Source organism: Bos taurus, chromosome 6, assembly GCF_002263795.3.
Source record: "Bos taurus isolate L1 Dominette 01449 registration number 42190680 breed Hereford chromosome 6, ARS-UCD2.0, whole genome shotgun sequence".
In the NCBI taxonomy this organism is placed as follows: Eukaryota; Metazoa; Chordata; class Mammalia; order Artiodactyla; family Bovidae; genus Bos; species Bos taurus.
Window position 1 is genome coordinate 117,566,068 of NC_037333.1, and position 21,384 is coordinate 117,587,451.

Sequence of the window (21,384 nt, forward strand, 5' to 3'; positions counted from 1 at the left end):
TGCTGGAACCAAATGACCTTGAATCTAAGGGCTTATTTCCACACTCCACAATGATTAAAAAAATCTACCTTAACACCTGCAACACAATGTCTTGATTACCGCAGCCTTATTTGTAAGATTTGATGTTCAAAATTTCCAATGCATATATTAAAGAATATTCAACTCAAGAAAGTAGAGAAGGAACAAAAGGAACACAGAGCAGAAAGAAGAAATGATTAACAGAAAAGAATGTGGCTCCATCTCTGGCAAGAATGACCAAAAAAGCAGGAGGCACCAGTGGGATACTAGGAAGAGCAATGGAGAAATCACCAGACACTTGGCAAAGCCCACAGACAGACAAAAGAATTCTGTGAAAACCTAAGTCCACGTAGAAACTTTCCTAGAAAAAAATATAACTTATCAAATAATCTTAAAAACAAACAAAAGATTAGAGTAGGATTAAAATCATTAAGGAAATTTATAATTTAAAATCTTCCTACCCATCTTCAAAAAAATTAACTAAGATCTGATGGCTTTATAAAACGGATGTTCTCAATCTTATACAAACTTTCCTAGAGAATAAAAATGGGAGAGAGAGACTACTTCCAGCTCTGAAACTTCTCCCTTTGACACCAAAGCTAAACAGATACATACAGTTCCTGTGAAATGATTACATCAGAACATGCAACACACGTCCACGAACACAGCAAGAATCTGCGTGTGAAGGACCAAGGGCCGCCCCAGGAGCTGGAGGCGGACGGGCAACAAAACAGACCACAGACCCCGGAGTCTGGCACAAACAGCGCGTGGAGACGTGCCAGGAAGACCAAGGCCAGCACCCAGGAGGCTGTGAGGGCTGCAATAGTCAGAACACCAGGCAGAAAACAGCAGAATCCTTGTTCTGAGGCCTGAGCCATGCACGTGCCCAGGACACACCACAGGGCCCACCGTGGCACCACGTCACATGGCAACCGTAGGAAGTGGCCACATGGTGCACCTCAAAAACAATCTCAAAAGGCGATTTTAACTGAGGAAAGGAGGCTGCACAAAGATGCCTGTTTTGCAGTGTCTATGGCTTGTGGCTGCATCATAAACATGAAGACTCAGGACCCAGGTCGGCAGAGCTCAGCAAGTCCCCCGGGTTTGCTCTTGAGTGCATCCCCGGGCAGCTGCACCACCACCTGCCCAAAGCCCTGCCGCCCGGTCCCCGCCCACCCCAGGCTCCAGCCTGGCCATCCTGCCCCCAGCCTCCCCTCCCTGCAGGCCCTGCCCCGCCCCTGCTCCTCACACCTGGGGGCCCCAGCAGGCCCCTGTCTCGGGCCATGGCCACCCCGCCCTACCTTTCTTGGGGCCAACAACAGACCAGCGCACAAGGCTCAGCCTGGGGTGGACCTGTGGCCTCAAAGGGGCGCAGTGGGGCCCGTTCCCCCGTTCCCGGGACAGCCTGCTGGCTCTTCTGAAAGAAGCCAATCACACAGACACCTTTTTGGCATGTTTGTGATAAAAAAGGCAAAATTTAGAAACAATAAAGATAAACGCTGGAGGTTTAAAACTGACAGAACAGGGGTTAGCAGGACGGCCCACCCTGCACCTGAAGAGGCCGGGCCAGCGGCCTGATCCAGGCCGCAGCAAGACCTCCGAGTCCAGCAGGAGGTAACTCTCAGAGCCCAGAGTGGTGGAGACGTGGGCCCCGGGAGGTGTCCTGCAGCCCAGTGTTCGTTCACTGAGACACACCTGAGCACACTCCCACATGCCAGAGACGTTCCTCTTCCTGTGGCACCCGGGGAAAGTTTCCAACAACACGGTAGCATATGAACTGGAAAATTAGGGTTCCGCTAGTCTATTCCTGCATCCACACTACGCTAATCACGTCTGTAATAAATGTCAGTGTGCGTATATACACAGATATTTTACTTATTAAATATATGTGTGTTTAGTTGCTCAGTAGTATCCGACTCTTTTCAACCCTACAGAGTGCAGCCCGCCAGGCTCCTTTGTCCATGGGATTTCCCAGGCAAGAACACTGGAGTGGATTGCCGTTTCCTTCTCCAGGGGATCTTCCCAAGCCAGGGATCAAACCCAGGTCTTGTGCATCTCCTGCACTGCAGACAGGTTCTTCACCACTGAGCTGCCATAAGCAGACTTTGCTTTATTGCACTTCACAGATGCTGCGTTTTTTATGAATTGAATGTTTGTGGTAGATGATGGCTAGCATTGTTTGGCAATACAGTATCTTTTAATTAAGGAATGTACCTTATTTATTTTTTTCTGAGGGCTTCCCTGGTGGCTCAGTGGTAAAGAATCTGCCTGTAATGTGGGAGATGCACGAGACGTGGCTTCGATCCCTGGGTTGGGAAGATCCCCTGGAGAAGGAAACGGCAACCCACTGCAGTATTCTTGCCTAGGAGATCCTATGGACAGAGGAGCCTTGAGGGTTACAGTTCATGGGGTTGCAAAAGACTTGTGCACAACTTAGCCACTAAACAATGTTGTTTTTTAGATATAACAAAACCTCACACTTGACAGACCACAACAGAGTGGAAGCATACCTTCTATACGCACTGGGAAATAAACTCATGACTTGTTTCGCTACAATGGTCTGGAACTGAATCTCAGTGTCTCCTAAGGGGCCTGTATGTATAAATGTGTGTGCGTGGATATGTTACACATATATTCTGCCACAGCCAAGACCCGAAGTTCTCACGGCTACTGCTGACTTTCTCCTCTTTCAGATGAGCTTCAGAAGCAGTTGGTTATATTCTTATTTATAAAATTGATTACAGTCACAACCATTGAGATTAATTTCGGGAGAACTCGAATCCTAAGGTCAACCTTCCATCCAGGAACACCCAATTATGCAATTTTCTCTGTGTTCTTCCAGAAGGTTCTGGTATTTTTGCTTCGGCCTCTCACATTTATTGCTAGGCTGCCTTAAAGATCTTATTAATTTTCTGAACAAAGCCACCCACCCTCTGACTCTGACACGCTGGTCCTACCACTGGAAGAGGGGTCTCAGCACCTCAAGGAGCTGAGTCACATGCGTGTCGCCGAGAGCCATCGCACGCCCAGCTCGTGTTCCCGTCTCCTGAATGTTGGGGCCGGGACCTCCCAAATCACGCTGAGTGACAGCCGAGGGCTGACATTTTCTTATTCTGACGCCGACGAGACATCTGTTCCGTCAGGGAGTGTGAGGACCACTGGGGCACCAAGTCACGGTGTGCTAAGAGAAGCCCGCAGACGGGGAGGTGTGACGCCGCCACGTTCCCAGCAGCATCGCCGTGCAGCCCAGCAAGTCTCCCTTGATCCCTGACAGTGAGTGCCACCAAGAGCGGGCTCTGTCCTGGCTATTCTCACTGCAGTTTGCATGGAAGACGCCATTCCCCCTACTCCCCGCTGAAGACACCTGCTTTAACCTTTTCTTTCCTAAAGCACTCTGCAGTGGGTAGGGGTCACTCTGGCAATTAGCCATAGAAGGGAAGCTCCCGGCCATCCAGGGGTTGCGAGGTGGTGCTCTCATTGCTGAGGGTGCGGGTTCAGCCCCTAGAAACTAAGATGCCACCAGCTGTGCAGCCAAGAGGAGGAGGAGGAGAAAGGGGAGGAGGAGAACAGTCGGGAGAGACGCAGAGAGCTGCTGGCACGCGACCATCTGCTGTGCCTTCCTCCCGGCCCAGGCCCGGGCCACGTGCCCACCTGCTCCCTTCCTCCCAGCCCTTCCTGTCAGGGGAGAGCTCATCTGGTCCTTTCTGCCCAGCCCTTCCTGTCAGGGGAGAGCCCATCTGGTCCCTTCCTCCTGGCCCTTCCTGTCACGGGAGAGCCCATCTGGTCCTTTCTGCCCGGCCTTCCTGTCAGGGGAGAGCTCATCTGGTCCTTTCCGCCCGGCCTTCCTGTCAGGGGAGAGCTCATCTGGTCCTTTCTGCCCGGCCTTCCTGTCAGGGGAGAGCTCATCTGGTCCTTTCTGCCCGGCCTTCCTGTCAGGGGAGAGCTCATCTGGTCCTTTCCGCCCGGCTTTCCTGTCAGGGGAGAGCCCATCTGGTCCCTTCCTCTCAGCCCTTCCTGTCAAGGGAGAGCCCAGCTGGTCCTTTCCACTCGGCTCTTCCTGTCAGGGGAGAGCCCATCTGGTCCCTTCCTCCCAGCCCTTCCTGTCAGGGGAGAGCCCATCTGGTCCTTTCCGCCTGGCCTTCCTGTCAGGGGAGAGCCCATCTGGTCCTTTCCGCCCGGCCTTCCTGTCAGAGGAGAGCTCATCTGGTCCTTTCCGCCCGGCCTTCCTGTCAGGAGAGCCCATCTGGTCCCTTCCTCCTGGCCCTTCCTGTCAGGGGAGAGCCCCCGAGGCCCGGCCGTGCGCCCACCTGCTCGTCACTCCGGTGGTAATCACCGTCTTCCTCCTGCTTCTCCTCCGCTGCCTCTTTGTTCGAACTGTCGTCTGCTTTGGTTTCTCCTTTTAGCAAAAACAGAAAAGACTGTATCACGATATCCAAAGTGTTAAACTGTTATTTTCCCCCTAACAGAACACTCAAACGCTATGGAATCCCAGGGTGACAGTTCACACACGTAAGAGTCGGAGGAGCACCGGTCGACAGGGCTTCAGTCGCAGCGCTCGCAAGGCTGCGGCGGGGGCGGGTGCGTCTGGGGGCTCCCGGGCAGGGGGCTGTCGGCCGGGCACCACCAGGGTGTCACACCTCAACTCTGCCCGACAGCACGGCTCCCAGAGCTCATGCTGGTCCTACACGGCTTTAAAAGTCAGGCCTCCAGCTCGGCAAAGACAGGATTCCAGGCTCCCGAGCTGCCTCGGGGCCTCACCTCCAGGCCCTGAGCCTGCAGGTATGCAGCCCCCGCTCCTCTAGGCTGGCAGCCAAGGCCTCCCCTTCTCAGATGTTCAGAGATGCACAGAACAGACCAGAGTGCTTAGGAACCTGTGTGGCCCATGGAGTCAAAGGTTTGAATTAACTGTTACAATATGTACGGATTCAAAGCACCATTAGTTTTCCATCAAAGCCAAGGAGAAATTGGCCTTTCTGCAAGAAAACAGGCAAACTGGGAGAAGAGCCCTGGGAGGGCCCATCGTGCACATGTGGTCCCTGCACACCCCACCTCCAGGCAGCTCCGGGGCCCCTGCAGGTCCCCGCTACGGCCCGCCACGTAAGCCCTGGGACTGGGACCCCGCTTCTCAGCATCCCCCACTCCCGTCAGCTCTGCAAGGATGCTGACGCCCACCAGGCCCGTCGGGAACCTGCAGGGGCTCGTTCACGTGAAACACAGCCACTCACCGTTCCGGTGGGGGTCTAGGTGCTGCTTTGCAGAACACGTCTCCCCCTTGATGTCTCCAGGCACTTCCAGGCCTAACTTGTGGTAGAATTCCCTCTGCTTTCTCATTTCCGCTATGAAAAATTAATATGTAATCCTTAATCTTAGGCAGGTGATGGATTATCTTAAAATTCTGCACACAATCACGTGAAAAAAAGGGCAGGTTTGCTGAAAAGGTCTGAAGGCTGCTGCCCATGAGAAATGACAACTTTAGACCGTGCCCCCTGGAATTTCAGAGCGGCTACCAGCTGTGTGACTTGGGCCATATACCAGGGTGCGGCCCGGGCCCCGTGAGTGTAGGTGCCACTGGCTCCCTCAGGACAGGCCTCCAGGTGTGCCTGACAGAAGAGTGCTCGTGGTGTCCACGGCTGGCAACCACGGCTCATTAGTCCTGGGGGGCCAGAGCCGCCCACCACCATCCGTCTCTACCGGATGAAGTCGGGCAGCACGCAGCCTCCTGCCCGGCCGTCGGCCTCAGACACGAGTGGGGCCGGGCGGCGAGAGGACAGCTGTCCAGGCTGGGTCCTTGCACACCCCTGGGAAGGGCCGACTCTCTGACACAGGCGGCTACTGAGGGGCAGCTCACACCCAGGTAACAGCGGCAGTCGCTGCTCAGGGCCACGTGGCAGGGAGCAAAGGAAATCTAACCCAGACCAGTAACCGCAAGGCGCACTGTGCAAAGACCTGTGGGCAGGCGACCTGGTGAAGCTCGAGTCACTGCACATCCCCCCCTAAATACCACAAGCTCTGAGAGGGCCAGGAACATGCCCTGGTCACGTCCTAGACCCAGGCAGATGCTGCGAAATACCTGACTGTGCAGGAAAAAAACGAATGCGTGAGACAGCGGGCTAAGACGGAAGCAGGGAGGCCTCTCAGAACTGCCTGACGCACGAGGGCCAGCGCAGAGCTGGGGGGAGCTGGAACCAAACACACAAAGCCCAATTTGCGCCACGCTTTGGTAATACTCACAATATTTCCAACTTTTTCATTGTTATTATATTTGTTATGATATCTGTGATCAGGGAACTTTGATGTTATTATTTTAGTTTTTTTGTTTCATTTTGTGTTTTTAACTAAGAGATATACACTACTTTTTAGCCATAGTGTTACTGTACACTCAGTAGCCCCCAGTATAACGTGAACATAACTTTTATATGCATTGGGAAACCAAAAGATTGATGTGATTCACCCTATTGTGATACTTTTTTTATTGCGACAGTCTGAAGCTGAACCTGCGGTATTTCTGAGGTCTGCCTGTACCTAGTTTTAATTCCTATTTCTTTAATTTTTACCTATCAAAATGAAAAAGAATTAAAAATAACAATACTCAATGTCAGATACACACAGGTACAGAAATGTCAATTGGGATAACTTTCCAGGAAGGTTGTCGTTCAGTAGCTAACCCGTGTCCAACTGTTTATGACCCCATGGACTGCAGCACGTGGGCTTCCTGTCCTTCACCATCTCCTGGAACTTGCTCAGACTCATGTCCATTGAGTCGGTGATGCCATCCAACCATCTCATCCTCTGTTGCCTCCTTCTTCTCCTGCCCTCAGTATTTTCCAGCATCAAGGTGACTTACATAAACTGCTAGTAATGTATCCCAAGGAAATAATCAGGTAAGTGCCTAAGGAAATAAAGCCTTATTTCCAATACTGAAGTATCAGAAACCACCTGCATACTTAGCACCGGGTACTGTGGGCTGGCCCATCAGAAGCGTGCCTCCTGCCAGCCTCCTCCTGTCCAGCAGACATGTCCAGACGGGACCGCAGAGCCTCAGAACCCCGCTCAACAGCACATGTGAGACACACCACCCCCTCCCAACCACGGGTGAACAAGAAAAACCTAACCTAACTGCTGTGCTGGGACACACGCCGGTGACACATGCAGGGACACACGCCAGTGACACGCAGGGACACATGCTAGTGACACGCAGGGACACACACTGGTGACACGCAGGGACACACGCTAGTGATACACGCAGGGACACACACATGACACATGCAGGGACACACACTGGGGCACACGCTAGTGACGCAGGGACACACGCTGGTGACACGCAGGGACACACGCTGGTGACACGCAGGGACACACGCTGGTGACACACGCAGGGACACGCCGGTGACACACACCGGACACACGCTGGCAACACGCAGGGACACACACCAGTGGCACACGCAGGGACACACGCTAGGACACACTGTGACACACGCTGGTGATACACGCAGGGACACACGCTGACACACGCTGGTGATACACGCAGGGACACACGCTGGTGATACATGCAGGGACACGCTGGTGACACGCAGGGACACACGCAGGGACAAAGCTGGGACACACGCCGGTGACATGCAGGGACACATGCTGCTGACACATGCTGGGACACATGCCAGGACACACGGTGACATGCAGGGACACACAGTGCTGACACATGCAGGGACACACGCTGCTGACACACACAGGGACACACACTGGTGACATGCAGGGACACACGCTGCTGACACACACAGGGACACATGCTGGGACACCGGGACTCATGAGCTGCAGCTCCGCGGGACCACACCCGTGAAGTCCTGTGGACTGTCCCACCCGGGAGGGGCCAGAATCGCACGGGCCCTCTCCATCCCACCTGCACACGGGAACCTGGGGACCGAGGGCCTGGGATCAGCCAAACCGTGAGAGACGGGACGGCCCCGCCCAGAAGCTCCTGACGCTGACACGGAGTCAGCACCACCCTCCCAGCTTACAGAGGTGCTGAAGTCCCTGCTTCAAGACTCTTCTTTGGGGAACAAACGGCAACATCTCTAGATGAAACAACAGGGAAGGGGGCCAAGCCGGCAGCTCTGGACTCCAGGTTGTAAGCACACCAGGTACTTTGTGAGATCTTAGCATGTTTAAGACATCCTAGAATAATGTTTAACCCTATCAGTGTTTTATTTCCATGTATTCTTTGCCTTTCCCCAGCACTAGAAAATAAAGTATTAGTTGCTCAGTCATGTCCGACTGTTTGTGACCTTATGGACGGCAGCCGCCAGGTTCTTCTGTCCATGGGATTCTCCAGGTAAGAATACTGGAGTGGGTGGCCATTCCCTTCTCCAGGGGATCTTCCTGATCCACGAATTGGAACCGGGTCTCCCACATTGCAGGCAGATTCCTTACCAGATATCTGAGCCACCATGGAAGTAGAAAACCCTTCAAATATCAAAATATGACAGTTTCTACAAATATTTTACTCAGAAAATTTAAATTCTTCTTTCTTGAATGAATTCTGTGAACAGTGAAAGAAGACTTTAACAGTATTACTCCTTAAGTTGTGTCTTAAAAGTCAGACGTGACATCTACTGAGCTAACAGTGTTGAGAGAACACTCCCAAATGAACTGCTGCCTCTTATCTTGCAAAGAAAGCTGGGTTTCATCAGCTGGCACCGCCCCACCAGCCAGCACCCACTCTGAGTGGACCACCCTTCACCAAGGACAGGACAGTCTCAGGGCTCAGAAGTGCGGCGAGAACGTCCACTCTCAGGGTGCTTGCACCACGCAGTATTTCTTCTCGAGTCTCCTAAGACTGACTTAAAGCTTGTATTTAAAGTTTAAATCCCGTTAGACTTGGCCGACACAGGGCTCTTGGCTTCACCTCCGGGCGGCACAGGCAGGAGGCACCCCCGGCTCTGCCCCCAGGGCCTGGCCAGGGCTGCACATGTGCCGGGCACTGGGTGCCCCTGAACGCAGAGAGACACGTGAGCCAGGGTGGACGAGACCAGCGAGCAGATGGCAGGGAGCTCAGGGCAGGCCAAGCGAGATGTCCCAAGCCAGGACCCCCGAGCGAAAAGGCCCTTGGAAGCCCTACTGAGGACACAGGGGTCCGGGGGGAGGTTCTGACACTTACCCTCTTGGAGGCCTGGGACCAATTTGTAAACAATATCCTGCATGGTTCTGTCATGACTGGCAAAAGAACAGACAGGTGGTTAGCCAGAAACGTCAATCCTCAGGTCCTCAGGCCGTTTCCGTGTAACAATAACACACTCCACAATCGCACACCGGAAGTTTAGTTGGATTTTGCTTCCAGTTTGTACTTAGAACAACGTCTGTGCCAGCAAGTGACACAGGATCCGAGCTGACACATCGGAGTCTGGGCTCCAGATGCTGGTGAACATTCAGAGAAGGACACAGGCAAGACCCCTTGGCGACCAGCGGCCCCGCCCGCTGGGCTTCTCAAGTCCTGCAGGGGTCAGTCAGGCAGTCTCGGGCTGCGCCAGACCAGAGGGAGTTTCTCAAACGTCCCTGACCAGGACCTGTGCAAGGAGCACCTCTCACGTCTGGACACTCATGTTGATGTGAACGTGTGGATCACACACACACACACACACACGCACACACACACGCATCCATGCACACAACAGAGCCGGCCTCCAGTACCCACGACACCCTCTGTACTTCCTACTCCCCAGCCCCCCACCTTCTCCTAAAGCTCTGTGGAGCCACAAGGACAGGACGGGGGCGGAATGGGCCCGACATGCCTCCTGCAGAGCCCTTCCGGCATGGCCCCCGCCCCGAGGCACTCACCCGATGTACTGCAGGGGGTGGCTCTGGTGGATGACGATCCTGCAGGTGGGGCAGGTGTTGTTCTCCTCCAGGTACTTCACCAGGCAGCTGCGGCAGACTGAAGGGGGGGGCGGGCATCAACAGCAGGCAGGGGCACTCCTCCCGCTGGCCCCCTGCCCCGGGCCACCCGGGACAGGCCCATCACCTGGGCCCACCTCCCACGGGGGACAAAGACCGGAGGGGGAAGCCGCCCTCACACCCATCACGGGGCGCCCGTCACAGCAGTGAACAGATAAATTCTACGTTAGCCTAAGAGAGCACCAGAACTTCTCTGCATGACCAAATGGGATAAGATTCAGTGAATGTAACATAAAACAGTCAGCCAATATCTAAAATACAATTACCTTTAAAACAAAATTTCTATCAAAACTGGCAAGCATCTTCTGAAGTGAGAAATATAAGATCAAAGATCCTCACTGTCAGAGGATTTGCTTAACCTTAGGAAGTGCCCTCAGCACCCTGGGCCAGCTCCCCAGGACCCAGCCTGCTGGTAAAGGCTGGCGGGGGGCGGGGGGGAGGGGGGCGGCGCTTGAAGGAGGAGGACACCCAAGCTCAGCACCAGCTGCAAGCTAAAGCCTGCAATAGGCCAGCAGCCGTGGTGGGCAGGGAGCACAAAGTTTAAGGAATTCATTTGCAAATGGCAAAAATAAACACTTTGGGCCACTAGAAACCAATATTCTGTCACACCACATGTAATGCTTTAGCTGTTACATACAAATAACTAAGTTTTTCTTGCATTTATTTAGCTTTCTCAAACGATACCTCTTATACTGAAATTACCCCTAGTGTTTTAACTTCAGATAACTTTTCTCATTTATCTTCAGGATCTCCTTTATTTCTGCTGCTGGGTCTTGCTCTGTGCTTGAGTAAATGCTCTGGGGAAAGAAGCCCAAGTGTTAGAGGACGAACACTCTGCACGCACATGTGTGCAGACACTCGGTCACCGTGGTTGCGTCGATGAGGTATCCACTACACAGGCGGCAGGTGATGTGGGCGTTTATGTCCCAGAGTTTAATCTTTCTGGTCAACATCTTTGGCTTCTGCAACAGAAAAAAAGCATATTAACCAAAGTATGACGTAGTCTGATGTTTAATCAAAGGTTCAGATTCAACATAAATCCAGCTCCGGTGTGGCCAGGAGGAGCTCAAAATGAGGAGGGCTAAGGCCAGGTCCCCCTCTCTGCTCCCACCAGGCCAGGTCCCCCCGCTCTGCTCCCACCAGGCCAGGTCCCCCCCCTGCTCCTACCAGGTCAGGTCCCCCCGTTCCCACCAGGCCAGGTCCCCCCTCTCCGCTCCTACCAGGTCAGGTGACCCCCCTCAGCTCCCACCAGGTCAGGTCCCCCGCCCCCCACTCCCACCAGGCCAGGTGACCCCCCTCAGCTCCCACCAGGCCAGGTCCCCCACCTCCACTCCCACCAGTCCAGGTCCCCCCACTCCACTCCCAGCAGGTCAGGTCCCCCCGTTCCCACCAGGCCAGGTCCCCCCTCTCCGCTCCTACCAGGTCACGTCCCCCTGTTCCCACCAGGCCAGGTCCCCCCCTCCCCCGCTCCCACCAGGTTAGGTACCCCCGTTCCCACCAGGTCAGGTCCCCCCTTTCCCACCAGGTCAGGTCCCTCTGCTCCCACCAGGCCAGGTCTCACCCCCCTCCTCTCCCACCAGGCCAGGTCCCCTCCCCTGCTCCCACCAGGTCAGGTTCCCCGCCTCCGCTCCCACCAGGTCAGGTCCCCCCTTTCCCACCAGGCCAGGTCCCACCCCTCTCCGCTCCCACCAGGCTAGGTCCCCCACCTCCGCTCCCACCAGGCCAGGTCCCCCCCTCTACTCCCACCAGGTCAGGTCCCCCCTTTCCCACCAGGTCAGGTCCCTCTGCTCCCACCAGGCCAGGTCCCATTCCCCTCCGCTCCCACCAGGTCAGGTCCCCCGCCTCTGCTCCCACCAGGCCAGGACCGCACCCTGCGACCCTGCTTCCACCATGAGACAGGCAGTCGCCCCCAGTGGACCAGGTCACCTGCCCCGGGGCAGCACCAGGCCGCACATGTACTGCTGCTCTTCCCCTCCTTCCATGCCGCCCACCCGCTCCTCCTGCTCAGAACCCGCGAGGTCAGCCAGTGAGGTGGCGCAGGAGAGGTTTTTGGAGCTGCGGGAGGGGAGGCCAGGGAGCCGGCGGGCTGTGCTGGGCAGGACAGGGTCTGTTTGGAGCTCTGGCTCCTCCGATAAAATAACACAGGTGAGCAGTCGGGGCCCGCGCCCCGCAGGAAGCACAGCACACAGCAGCATTTTAAGTCCAAACGTCCATCACCATGCTCAGAGTGTGGATGTGCTGCCTCTGCCCCAGTGCCACGGGCTCTCAAGAGCAGGGTCTGTTATCACCGCCCTAATAGAAGGCTGCGCAGGAGAAACAGCCCTGCAGATGCCACGTCCTCCCCAAAACGTGTGTGTCACCTCACAGAGCAAAAGTCTCCTGAGACGGGATCCCCCCTGGAATGCCTGGGTGACCGTGTTGCCACAGGGCCCTTCTGGGGCGCAGGAGGCTCGGAGGAGATGTGGGAGAAGACGCCTGCAGGCTGTGAGTGGGAAAGGCTTCCAGCAGCGGGAAGCTCTGAGACGAGCAGCGCCGCCCACACCTGGACCACAGCCCTGGACGCCCAGCCAGTAGCACCAGCCAGTGAGACCCTGAGGCTTCACTCAGCCACCAGCTTCCGGGACACTCGCTGTGGTTCAAGCAGGATACTCATCTGGATGCTACACTGCGCAGGGTGCAAAGAGCTTCCACAACCAGGAACACTGACAACTCTGCCCAGAGGCAAAAACGCCCCAGGAGATGGAGGCCAAGGCCCAGGAGGCCCACAGCAGCCCTGGGCACTGGGCTGGCCTGGCACAGCGAGGCCTCACCTGCAGACCAGCGCACACGGCTCCTGGCTCCCGCACAGATGTTCCCGGCTCAGCGCTGTCTGAGGATAGGCAGACAGAAGGAGACGGCTGAGCGGGCCGATGATGCCGCATCGGACCGGGGAGGCCCCAGCCAGACTAAATCGTCACCTTACACACCCAGAAGCGACCATCAGCACAGACTGAGGCACCCAGCACGGCGCTGGGCACAGGCCACCTGGAAATGCGAGGGCCGCTACGCCAGCAAGGACGCCCACGACGGTCACAGCAAGTAGGACGGGAGGCTCGCAGGCGTGAGCCAGCGCAGGGTCCCCACCAGAGAGCCCTCTCCCGTGGCCCCGAGCTGTCAGGAGAGATGAGGGTCACTCCCACAGGGGCTCCGTGGGCCCCGGGAAGCAAACCTAAGTCTGAGGGGAAGGCACGCGGTGTCACGGTCACCAGGTGCTGTGCGGAGCCTGCCTGACTGCTCGGACCTGCTGAGACCGGCGCCGTGAAGAAGGGCCTGTGCGCCCCGTGGACCCGGAAGAAAAAGGTGGTAACGCAAGGCGGGAGGAACCCGATTTGTCACCCAGCGAGGCGAAGCAGAGATGGGAGGGCACCGATTGAGAAGTCCACTGGACGCTGGGGCCCGGGGTGCAATCTACCACCTGCCCGACCGAGCCCAGCACCATGCCCTAGACTCACTGGGCACTGTTCACACTCCCGACAAGCTCACACTTGCCACCAGCCCGACTACCAGGCCAAAACCGGCTCCAAATCACACAGACCAGGGTCAAGGTCAGTGTGAACTCATCTTTAGAGGCAGCAGGCAAACAGATACAGATGCGTGTGCACAAATGTGGACATGCCCACTCGCTCTACAGACGTGTGTGCATGCCCACTCTATAGATGTGTGTGCACACGAGTATGTGCACGAGTGTGGGCACGCCTACTCTACAGACGTGTGTCCACATGAGTGGGGCACGCCCATTCTACAGATGTGTGTGCACGTGTGGACATGGCCACTCTACAGACGTGTGTGCACGAGTGTGGGCACGCCCACTCTACAGACGTGTGTACACATGAGTGTGGGCATACCCATTCTACAGACGTGTGTGCACGTGTGGGCACGCCCACTCTACAGACGTGTGTGCCCGTGTGGACACGCCCACTCGCCCTCAGCTCTGCCCCCTGGGAGTGACCGCTGTGGGGCAGCCCTGGGCCGAGGGCCCGCACCACCTCTGTCGCAGGAGCCAGCACCGCTGGGCGCTCCGCCGGCCCTAGCTGGGCGAGGACCCGGTGGGCCTCTGTGCTTACAGCCGAGACAGCAACCATCACTGCTGGCGGCCAGTGGAGCAACACAGGAGCCTATGAGGCCACACGGACAGACAGGCAAGGAAGGGGCACCCTTCCTCACAGAACGTGAGCTGGTAAGTGGAAGGCAGGCTGGCAGCAAGGGTCGCCAACCAAGGACAATCGCAGGGACGCTGACTCGGGAAGCCTCGGTGCGGGTCAGCAGGGGACGACTTCACTGAGGAAGCAAAGGTGCATGAAGTCTCCACACACTCAGCAGCCCCCGAGGAGGGCAGGATCCTCAGGAAGAAAGCCCTGTGTGTCCCTGGCGGCGTGACGGGTGACACCCAGCTGAGGGCCCCGCTGCAGGGGCGCCCCTGGCGTCAGGTCTCACAGGCCCCTACCAAGGCCTGAGCCCCACGGGGGCCCGGCCTCCAGCTCTGCCCACGCAGCCCCCCACGCCAGTCAGGACAGTGACCAGCTGTGCTCGCAAGCAGCCAACGCCCGCTGTCGCCCCACCTCGGCCAGGACCCGGGGGCCCGCGCTGGAAGCCCGTGCCCACCTCCTCGAGGCCGTCGTCGCTCCTGCTGCCTCTGCATCGGCCGCCGCGCCTACGGGTGCGCCGCGCTCACGCCTCGTCTGCTGCGCCCTCCGTGCTCTGGCTCCTCACGTCTGCGCCTTCCTTGCGTCTCTCGCGGTGTTTCCATTTTCTAGCACAGAAATGGCACCTGTTGTTCAAGGTCACGTCACTTGTGTGACGTACACAGCCCTGCAGTTACGTTTCTGGTAGAAGCTATGAAGAACCCCATGTAGCAGACAGAGAAACGGAGCTGATCAGATAGACTAATCAGAAAAAACTGGAATACATGTCAGTAACTGTGTTCGAATCTGCTCTGGAGCCATCAGAGATGAAATTTTAAAGGAGCTTACAAGGCACTGACTTTTTCTACGGCTACAACAGAGTAAGCGGAAAACGAAGTGTAAGTCGAGGTAAGCCTAATCCACTCACGTGCACTGCGTTACCTGTACACAGAACCAGTCCTCTGCTACATTGTGAAGCCTGTGGAGACACAGGGACGGGGCGTTACCCACACGCGCCGTTCCACGGAGCCCGGCCCCACACAGGCAGCTTCAGCTGCTCAGGTCCACAGGTCTCTTCCTTTACCTGCTCGGAACAAAAAGAAAAGCAAGCTTGGTTGACGGTGAAGCACCCGCAGGAGCCATGGAGGTGGGCAGCCCCGACAGGAGCCTGGTGGCTCGAGGCCCGGGGTCTGGTGGTGGTGGGGAGGCTGAGGACAGCTGCGGCTGCCCCACATGCCCGGGGGCCCAGAGAAGCTCCCGGGGAGGCGGTGGGCTTTGGGTGACCTGGCAGGAGGCTGGGAGAGCAGCCATGTGACTCCTGGGTTGCTTTCGCAGTTCCTGCCCTGGAAGGTGTCCCCAGGGTGGCTCACCCAGGGAAGCCACACGAGGACTCCTGCAGGCTCCGTGTGGGTTCTGGGCCACCGCAGGGGACAGACATGCCAACGGGCACGTGTGTGCGTGGATGGCGGCGCCAGGCCCGCGGCCAGTGAGCACAGTGCGGGGCTGGGGCAAGCGGCAGCAGAGAAGCAGGCAACCAGGCCCCTGCAGGACTCAGCCACCGTCAGGGAGACGTTTCCGGAGCTCCGGGGGGAGGTGGGGAGGGGGCCTGCACTCAGCGCTGCTTGGACGCGGCCAGTGACACAGGCACAGACGCTGCGCGTGCGACCTCAGAGGTCAGGGAGCAGGGGACACAGATCCCCAGAGCCGACGTTCTCAAAGAGAAGATGGACAAGAAGTGATAAACGCCATGAGCAGGCATGCCGTTCAGACACTGCAGGTGACAGGACAAACCAGAGCAGCAGAGGGGGTCAGGAGAACAGGGGGTCCAGAACACCTCCCTAAAGTCACATGTGAGCAACATTAGAATGTCAGGAATAACTTCACGCCAACAGAGCTGAAAACTCGTAAGGAATTTGACAAATTGCTTGAAAACAGCTCACCGGAAGTGAGGTGAATGGAAACAGAATCGAGAGTTCTGGACCCCTAAGGACGCTAAGCCAGGCGGGTTCCGCCAAACCTGCGTGCGGCAGCCTGCCCCAGACAGACCCGCCCAAGCACACAGTGGGTGGTGTTCCCGACTCGGGGCGAGGCTGCACAGCACAGACCAGGAGGCCTGGGGGACGCAGCCCAGCGGCAGCTGCAGCACCGCCTGCAGAGCGTGCAGGAGGCACACCCTGGAACCCGAGGGGCTCCGCGTGAGAAACAAATGCCGTCGACGGCAAAAGCTAAACGGAGAGAGACGCTAAGATCTCCCCAGACACACACACTCTCAGCAAGGTAAGAGCAGAAGGAACGTCCCCACCGGAACAAAGCTCTCCATCTGACACACACACCCTCAGCAAGGTAAGAGCAGAAGGAACGTCCCCACCGGAACAAAGCTCTCCATCTAAGAGACACTAACACTTCCATCCCCTGGAAGGTTCACGCCTGACTGCAGAGCTCTCTTCCCAGCAGCCACCTGCAGGGAGCAGCTGCAGCTGTGTGTCTCCTGGATGCAGCGGCAACCAGAGGTCAGCGCCAGCGGGACGCATGACCGGACAGGTGCTCCGAGCCAGCAACTGCTCCATGACGCTGGGCACTTCTGTGCGTGTAAACACCACCACCCTAAACAGCGTACTGACCCCTACTGCTCCCAGGCCAACGGCTGAGACTTGGCGGAGAGGCCGGGGGGACGGCCGTGGCTGGTGCCTGGGAACCTGGCTGGTGACAGTTTCCACCGGTGACTTAAAGCTTCCCTGAAAGCTCAGCAGGGTCCTCGGGAGCTGAGGGCCTGCCAGGCAGGAGCCTCCGTGAGAGCCCTGTGGGCCCTGGTCTCTGGGGCGACAGCCCTTCCTGTCGCTGAGCGCGTCCATCCTGACTCCTTGGGGAGAGGGCTCTGGACGTGGTGCCGGGTCCCCTAAGGCTTGTCCCATCTGCCGCTTCCTTCACAGATTCTGCTGTGACCTTTGGCTGAAATAACCCACAGGCCTGTGCATGAGGAGTCCATCCATGCACCTGCACACCTGGGGCACACCCCTCAGCCTCTCGACGCCCCGGGCCTGCCGGGCCTCTACATGTCTGCCCAGACAAGCCCGTCCAGGCCAGAGACGGTGACTGAGGCCTGGCTGCCCTGGCGGCCCTGACCCTGCTACGGCCTCGTCCCCTCTGCTGCTCCCCCAGGGCACGGTGGCACCTCTACCCACTTCCCCGGGCTCCAGGCTGATCCAGGCCCCACCCTCCTGCTTCTCAAGGGCTCTGACGGTCCCAGCAAGCCCTTCTCATCTGGAACCTTCCACACCTCCCTCCTGACAGAACCTGCCTCCACAGGACACCCCACCCCACGACTCAGTCACCCCCCGCCCAGTCTTCCGTCTTCTACTCCACAAAGTCCCGGTGACAAGGACATCATCAGCCCCCCAAGATATAAGGCCACTGCCCACCTGCAGCCCCGCTGACCCCTCCCGCCACCAGGGGGAGCAGCAGGGGCCAGACACTGGCCTCAGCCCCAGACGCTGCAGAAGGGCCAGGCCGCACGCCGCACGCTGCACGCCTCTCAGGGTCACTCCAGAACTCAGCGGCATTCACTCCTGCACGAAGAGGCCCTTCTTCTGTCCATGCATCTCGGACCACTGCCCTGTCCAGACCCCTGTCCACCTGTGTGCAACACCCTGGACGCCACAGCCCCACGTGGCACACTTGTGTGACACACACATCCCCTTTCCTCCTCCAGGAAAACACACCAGGCTTGTGCTGCATAAAAGTAGTAGACACAGTCACTAACCACAGCTTGGAATTCCTCACTGAACGCAGTTAAGGAGAAAGCCCTCTTAGTCTTAACCTGCAGCACTCACTGCTGCTCCCCACGTGTCGGGGACGGCCACTGGCCTCACTTCCACAGGCACTGCAAACACACACAGCCTCGTTCACACTCACGGGCATCCTCACACTCACAGGCGTCCTCAGACCCTTAGCTGCTGTGAGGACGCCTCCCCACACCAGTGCTGAGAACCAGGCGCAGTCCGGGCTCTCTGACTGTGGCTGTGGCCGGGTGTGACCAGGGGGTCCCATGGCTCCAGCCAGTGGCTCCAGCTGCATGGTCCACAGCCAGTCCCCACTCCCTGCCCTCAGGAGCCCTGAGGAAGAACCACCTCCCCATACAAGCCCACCCAGGTCGTGCTTCCTTCTATCGACGTATCTTATGAGAACCTTACTGTTTTTGATTTATTTTGCAGTTAGTGCTTCTAAACTTTATTTTCCTAGGAAACCGGTCATCAAATTTATTGTCACAGAATTGCTCAGAGTAGCCTGAAAACGTATTAAACAGCTTCACTGGGGAACATCTGACAAGTGACACATACTTTAAAGGGCCCCTTGGGCCCTGGTTCTGGACGCGGTGTAGACAGGGCCAGGCAGCCTCCTGAGACTCACTGAGCGGCCACGTGGATGGGCAGCTCACCCCTTCTGCTCTGAGTGGTCCCCACCCTGACTCTCAGCCCCCTTGCCCGCAGACAGACCTGCCTCTGTCCCTCAGGGTTGCGGGAATGAGGGTGCGTGAGGAGAGGTAGCCACGGCACCGTGTGGATGGCCTGCTGGGGAAACGCCCACTGAGGACGTCGCCTGTGCCCGCCCGCCCCGTGTGAGCCTCCGCTGCCCTGGGGGCCAGCCTTCCGCCCCTTCACTTCATCCTCGCTCCACCACCAGAGCCCCCACCAGCCTCTGTGCCCGCGGGCTTTCCCTGGACATCACCGTGGCTCCCAAATGGACGGCAGAGCCACCAGGACACCCCCAACCACGTGTACCACCAATTCTTTCTCCACAGACACTGTGAGCCTGACCACCTCAGAAAAGCAACCCCGATGCCCCCGAGAAACCAATCGCAGGGGCCCGACCGCGGACGAGCCGAGCCCTCCCCACGCTCCCCGTCAGTCTCCCCGTTCACGCCAGCGCCTCCATCCACGGCGGGGCCCATCCACGTCCAGCTCCGTCCCCCGGGGCCTCACTCACCTCTCGGCTGTGTACACTCCCGGCAATCCATCCTCAAAGGGCCATCAGACAGCAGCGAGACTCTGGACGGGTCACCCGAGCTCGAGTCTGAGCCCATTTGCCGTCTTGTCCCCAGCTGTCAGCTGCCCAGGGTCTGTGCCCTGCGACCCCACAGGGGTCAGCACGCCACGTCCAGCAGGGGGCCCACCCCAGAGCCGGTGTCCAGTCAGCCTGAGATACTCCTGACGCCCTCTAAGAACTCCAGGAAAGCTATCCGTTTATTTTCACGCAGAGCTGACGAAGTGCGGCCCCTGCTCCCTGCACATGCCCTCTTCTCCTGACCAGCCACGCCAAGCAGAGGCCCACACTCAGCTCCCGCCCCTCCGCCTGGGGGAGCGGGCCAGGCCGCCCGCACCGAGTCCCCAGCAGGTGCCTGGGAAAAGCCCTGCTCTGTTGGGCCCCCCAAGTCCTTCTCCTCGCAGCTGGCCTGTCCACGCCGGGCCCCGGTGACCTCACTGACACAGCTGTCATGGGCGTCTGCCCTGTCCTGCTCACCAGGCAAGCGCGTGTCGGGTCATGGGCCCCAAACGTTGTCTGGCGGCAGCAAGGTGTCTGCAGGAGTCCCGGGGGGTGGCCGGCCGGGGCAGCAAGGTGTCTGCAGGAGTTCCGGGGGCGGCCGGCCGGGGCTCTGCACTCAGAGCCGCGCTGCTCGCCCAGGTCGTCCGTGCCGCCTGCGCCCCGCTCGGCGCGGCTCGGGGGACCTCCACTGGGAAGTCCTGCGAAGCTCAGGGAGCTCCATAGCCCCCGTGGGCCCTGCAGTTCTAGGACATTCTACCTGCAGTCCCGCCTGGGGTCCTTGCAGGACTTGCTGGCTCACTCTCAGCATGTCGTGTCTCGAGCATCCCCTCCCCAGTGAGCTCTTTGAGACCATCCTAAGGCCCACACCCACGTGAATGACTCCGAGCCTTCCCCCTCCAACCCTTAACTGACCACTTTGTTATTACTGGCACCTAGATTACACTGTCAGGCATGTGACCGGGAGCGCTGAAAATTCAACAGACAGGCTGTATGCTAAAATTGAGAAAATCTGTCCAAAGGCTAGAAAAGACGGGATATAGAAGAAATGCCACATCCAACCAACAGGTGCTCCAGAAAAGGGAAACAGACAAGAATCTCTGACAGACAGTCGAGTTGGGCTGGGAGCACACGCATTCCGCACACTCATTCACAGGCGACACTTCATGACCTGGAGAAAATGATTTGTGTGTCTCCCGCTGGGAGAGCCAGACGGCAAGGGCCCTGGTGCTGCCCACATCCAGGCAGGTCCCCGAACCTGAAGACATCAAGGGCGCGAGTGAGAGTCCTAAAGGCTCTGGGGCAGGAGGAGCCGGGGGGAGGGATCGCCTGCACCAGCCTCCTCACCTGCAGCGCCTGACTCCAAGAAGTCTAAGGAAGGACACCTGGGACGTGGGGTTCTACAGCCAGACGACTGGCCCGGCCGACTGGCAGAGGCCTCGGGACACGTGCACAGGACACCCTGAAGCACGGCGCGAGCCAGCAGGTGCTTGCGTGGCAGCACAGGTGCAGTGAGTGCGGGGTGCTGGCAGGCCAGCCACTCTGGCGGTGACCGAGGAACGACGTGTGGAGAGATGTCCCCACTCCAACCTGGGCGGGGGCTGCCGTGCAGACAGGGGCAGGGGCCCCACAAGCCCAGCATGAGGCCTCCAGCCGGGACCAGGGACGCGGACAGAGGACCAAGGAGGGCACAGGGCGCGGGCCGGACCCTCGAGAACGTGGGCCAGGAGAGGGACAGCAGGCAAAGTGAGGCAGGAGGGAAGTACGGCCAGAGAGCGGGCTTGACTCACAGTCTCACCCGCTTCCCACTCAGGTCCAAGATTCGAAGAAGCACAGAAAACACAGCGAAAGGGCTGAGGCCCCAAGACACCGCTGCAGGCGGCTGCTGTAAACCCTGCCCAGGGGCAGACACACAACCCCTCCACCAAAGAGACCGACTCAGGCAGAACCAGGGACCCGGCTGGGCTCCCCAAGGGGTCTCAGCTCTGTGCCTCAACACGACTCCTCATCACCCCCAGCCCACGTCTGAGCTACAACAGCCAGCTGGCCCGGCCGTGGTGCCAGGAAGCCCCAGGGAGAACACCACCTCACTCGGTTCGCAGGTGCCCCTGGGGGGTCACACCAGACAGGGGATTCAGGGGCTGAGACTCCGGGAGCCTTGGAAGGGAGGGGCAAGTGGGTTTCGCACGTGGGGAGTATGAATCTAGGGGGGCCAGAGGGAAGACGA

At 58.1% G+C, this 21,384-nt stretch overlaps 1 protein-coding gene across 2 annotated transcripts in view; it reads right to left on the reverse strand.

Annotated features, from left to right (window-relative positions):
• Window positions 1–21,384, reverse strand: part of PCGF3 (polycomb group ring finger 3) — a 42,438-nt gene that overhangs the window by 14,378 nt on the left and 6,676 nt on the right. Inside the window, exons 2-8 of one of the 2 annotated variants that reach the window (XM_059887657.1) lie at window positions 15,063–15,099; window positions 14,602–14,749; window positions 10,805–10,922; window positions 9,844–9,940; window positions 9,167–9,222; window positions 5,244–5,354; window positions 4,326–4,414 (exon numbers count right to left, since the gene is read on the reverse strand). In XM_059887657.1, coding sequence (XP_059743640.1) covers window positions 4,326–4,414; window positions 5,244–5,354; window positions 9,167–9,222; window positions 9,844–9,940; window positions 10,805–10,913 — 462 coding nt within the window. In that variant the 5' untranslated portion in view covers window positions 10,914–10,922; window positions 14,602–14,749; window positions 15,063–15,099. Of the gene's footprint in view, window positions 1–4,325; window positions 4,415–5,243; window positions 5,355–9,166; window positions 9,223–9,843; window positions 9,941–10,804; window positions 10,923–14,601; window positions 14,750–15,062; window positions 15,205–21,384 lie in introns of both variants that reach the window. The other variant, NM_001046567.1, reaches the window with a different exon arrangement.